Source organism: Coregonus lavaretus (genome assembly GCF_964263955.1).
Source record: "Coregonus lavaretus genome assembly, chromosome: 29".
Taxonomy (NCBI): Eukaryota; Metazoa; Chordata; class Actinopteri; order Salmoniformes; family Salmonidae; genus Coregonus; species Coregonus lavaretus.
In genome coordinates, this window is record NC_140016.1 from 18,328,291 (window position 1) to 18,332,057 (window position 3,767).

Here is a 3,767-nt window from a genome sequence, read left to right on the forward strand (position 1 = left end):
CTTAACTTCCATCAGAGGGCAATGTTCCCTCAGTAATCACATTGATGTGTCTGGTCCACAAAGCTCAGTGTAATGAGATGAAGGCCCATTGGTCTGAACTCCTGGATCTACCTCAGAAAGGTCATTTGTGTAATGTTTTTCACATTTATTCATATTTAATTAGGTAATTCTCAAGAGATTCTCCAACACTAAAAGAAAAGTATGCAATATCTGACATACCCCATTTATATATCAACAACTATCCTACAGTATAATGGACAATGGATAAATCATCCATAGGTCTATAGGGTACTGAGTCCTCATTTTATCAGCAGAAATATACATACAGCAAGACCTACTGTCACAGGTGTTGTGTGAGGTGTGTGTAGTTGAACTCAACTCAAACTCTTAGCTCTGCCCAGTGTACAACATGTGATTCCATAGTTGACCTCATTCTGATCACAAATCAGATAGCCACTGTTTACACAAGAAGACATACAGAAACACACAGGTTGTGGAGTGTAAACAAAGTCATTGATTTAACAGTCTGGTTCCACATTGTCGCTATAGGGAGCTTTAAGACTGAAGCAGCTCCTATATCCGGTTGGCCATGATCCTAGTGTTAAGTCTTCTGAAGAAGGATTTGGTTTCGGACAGCTTGTACTTCTTCTTTCTGTCCTTGCTCTTTTTGTGGTAGACCCCGACCCAGTGCTCGTCCTCCTCGTCCCCCGCCCAGGGTCCCCACGCACCCCCGTTCAGGTCCGGGTCGGCCCGGGGGTCCTCCGAGGGGTACCGCACAGGGACCGACGTCTGGTTGTAGAACACCAACCGTGCCAGCAGCTCTTTGACCACGTCCGGTCGCTGCTCTGCCAGGTCGTAGCGTTCGTAGGGGTCTCCGCTGATGTTAAAGAGCCACACAGACTTCTGAGGTTCTAGGTGGCGTTCCAGATTCCACCAGCTGCCGGGGAAACCAGGGAGCATCTGGGGTGGGGTCCAGTCTCCGTATCCGGGATCTCCAGTCAGGAGCTTCCAGTCCCCGGCCCGGATGGAGGCCTGGATGGCCGTGTTCCAGATGCCATAGCCGTTCTGCAGGGAGCCGCTCCGGGCCGGGTTATAGAGGGGGTCTATGTTATGGAGGATCTCCAGCCGTGGGGACTCCTTCCCCTCACTGATGGCCCCCCACACGTCATACCCATCAAGCTTTTCCGTCAGTGAGGCGTTCCCCCCAGCCAGCCCCACCAGTGTGGGGTACCAGTCAGTGATGTGCACCAGGGCCTTACTCACCCTCCTCTTGCGCCTCAGCAGGGGGCTGTGGACGAAGCCCAACCCCCTCACGCCCCCCTCCCAGTAGGTGCCCTTACGCCCCCTGAGAGGCCAGTTGCTGCCCCCAGAGAAGGGCTGGCCTCCGTTGTCAGTGGAGAAGATGATGACGCTGTTCTGGTAGTAGCCGTACTTGCGGAGGGCGTAGGTCACATTCCTCACCGCCTCGTCTACAGCCGACACCATGGCTGCATACTTCCTTCTGGCCACGTTGCCGAGGCCTCGGTATGGGTAGATGTACTCCGGCGGGGACTGGAGTGGTGTGTGCACCGCCTGGAAGGAGAGGTATATAAACAGAGGCTGGGCCTGGGGATCATGGGCTGCCAGGATCTTCCTCACCCTCTGAGTATACAGATGGGTGGAGTACTTCCCCCCCTGACCCCACGCCACCGTCTCCCCCTCGTGGAGGTCGAACCCACACGTACCTGGGCCGTCACATGACTTGTAGGTGTAGTAGTCCACGCTGCCCGTCAGAGAGCCAAAGTAGGAGTCGAAGCCTCTGCGGGTGGGCAGGCATTCCTTCTTGTAGAAGCCCAGGTGCCACTTGCCCACCATATGGGTGGAGTAGCCAGCCTCCTGTAGTCTCTGGGGAAGGGTGACCTGATCGAAGGGAAGACAGTTGGGCTGACGGGGGCGGATGATGGAGTGCTGCAGGCCAGTGTGGATCTGGTACCTGGGCAGAAGGTCACAAAGGCATAAACTGTAAAGTAAAATGCCTGGTCAGTCAGGTAATTGATGAACAATAAAAGTAGCCTAATCAATAAATCAACTATGAATGATAAAAAATCTAAGTAGAAAAACAGAGAGATATGGCTCAACCAATACTGAATTTTTATGTTTCCACCAATTCATCCACTACTATTGATTACTCAGGATTGGTTGATCCACATTCATCTATAGGGAATAGACCCCACAGACAAAACAATGCCTACAAAAAAAGCCACACACAAAAACATATTTATGAATAAATCATTAATTTGTATAATACAACACCTCTCTACATAAGGTCTGGGCCCGGTTCCATAAAACATCTTACGTTTTTCCCTTAAGGAATAATTTTCCCCTTACCTAAGGTAATTGTTTAAGCGCGTTGCATAGAGCCCCTCAAATATTTCCTTAGGTAAGGGCATAAAAAATGGGTTTTACAGTAGTTTGAAGGCATGTATGGCAGAAAGAGTATCTGTTTACCATGGAGACGGCCTGATTCACTGATTAAATGTCTCAAAGAGATAGCTTTAATTTTGTAAGATAGCAAAATAGAATTTATACAATCAAGACAGGATAACCATATTGCTTCAGAAGATAATAACCCACGTTTTTATAGTTATTGTTTCTCAACTTGTTTATATTACTTTCTAGTAAGTCAAGATAGCTTACAGAGTATCTATAGCTAACTAGCCAGCTACAGTAGTGTTGTAAAGTTAGCCATGGATTGTGCACCTGCCATTGCTTAGCTAAGTACAGTAGCTAGCTAGCTGTTTGATGTTTTCCTTTTGTAACCAGGGCAGATGAAAGCAACATTCACCTCCACAAATGCTGTTTACATTGATATCCATACTGAATGATGCAGTTAAGGGACCCCATGCCGGGCACCCTTAACTTTTTCTCTTAATTTAAGGGGGAAATGTAACTTAAAATGTGTTGTGCAACTGATTTAAAGTTAAGGAAACTTTAAGGGAAAAGATAAGGGGGAAATTAACTTAAGGTGTGTTATGCCACCGGCCTTTTCATAAGAGATGTGCTAACCTGCCGGTGATCAGCTGACTGCGGGACGGAGTGCATATGGGCTGGATGTAGTAGTTCTCCAGCTTCACTCCGTCTGCTGCTAGCTTATCAAGCGTTGGTGTCTGGATGTCCGAGCCGTGGTAACCGATATCGTTGAATCCCTGGTCGTCCGTCATGATGAAGATTATGTGTGGGGGATGCGGTACCGGCGAACGGTGTCGAAAGTTCGTAATGGATTTGTTCTCTACCTGGTTCGGGCTCATCCAGTCCCACGACAGGTAGCCGAGACTGAACAAACTGACAACGGAGAATCCGGTTAGAGCTGACATTGCCATGGTAACTGCGCGCCGTTAAACGGTTAGGCTATCTATACCTGAAAATATATACCTAATTCATTGTATAATGTTATCATACATGAGAAAAGCATGTTGAAACGATAGTGTAGGCTACTTTTCCTAGAGGGATAACCTATGATCATAGCCTGCACCTACCGGCTACCGAGAAGTTTCTACCTCTCCTCTTGCTATGATGATGATGCCCACGAACCTCTCGTAATGATATTAAAATGTTGAAACTCCTTTAAAAAACGTTTCCCACAATGATGGTCTTAACCCCGCCCTGGTTCATTGAAATGAGAAGCTGTAGGAACCCCTCTAGACCCCTCCCCCTTCTCTCTCACACACACACACACACACCTCCTGCCTCGTGGCTCTCGCATGCGTCCTGCACAGTGTGATTGAAAT

At 48.1% G+C, this 3,767-nt stretch overlaps 1 protein-coding gene across 1 annotated transcript; it reads right to left on the reverse strand.

Annotated features, from left to right (window-relative positions):
* Nucleotides 1–202: 202 nt before the first annotated feature.
* LOC311105177 (arylsulfatase I-like) lies at nt 203–3,514 on the reverse strand. The gene is made up of 2 exons (XM_084147232.1): nt 3,046–3,514; nt 203–1,972 (listed from the first exon to the last, which is right to left on the reverse strand). The coding sequence occupies exons 1-2, from the start codon at nt 3,357–3,359 to the stop codon at nt 574–576; spliced, it is 1,713 nt and encodes a 570-aa protein (XP_084003358.1). The 5' UTR covers nt 3,360–3,514; the 3' UTR covers nt 203–573.
* Between the last annotated feature and the right edge of the window lie 253 nt (nt 3,515–3,767).

Bases quoted from the DNA above. Each gene is read 5' to 3' on its own strand.
- LOC311105177 (XM_084147232.1), bottom strand. From the start codon at position 3,359: ATGGCAATGTCAGCTCTAACCGGATTCTCCGTTGTCAGTTTGTTCAGT. The intron at 1,973-3,045 runs GTTAGCACATCT...CCTTCTGCCCAG, and splicing joins AGTCAGCTGATCACCGGCAG to GTACCAGATCCACACTGGCC.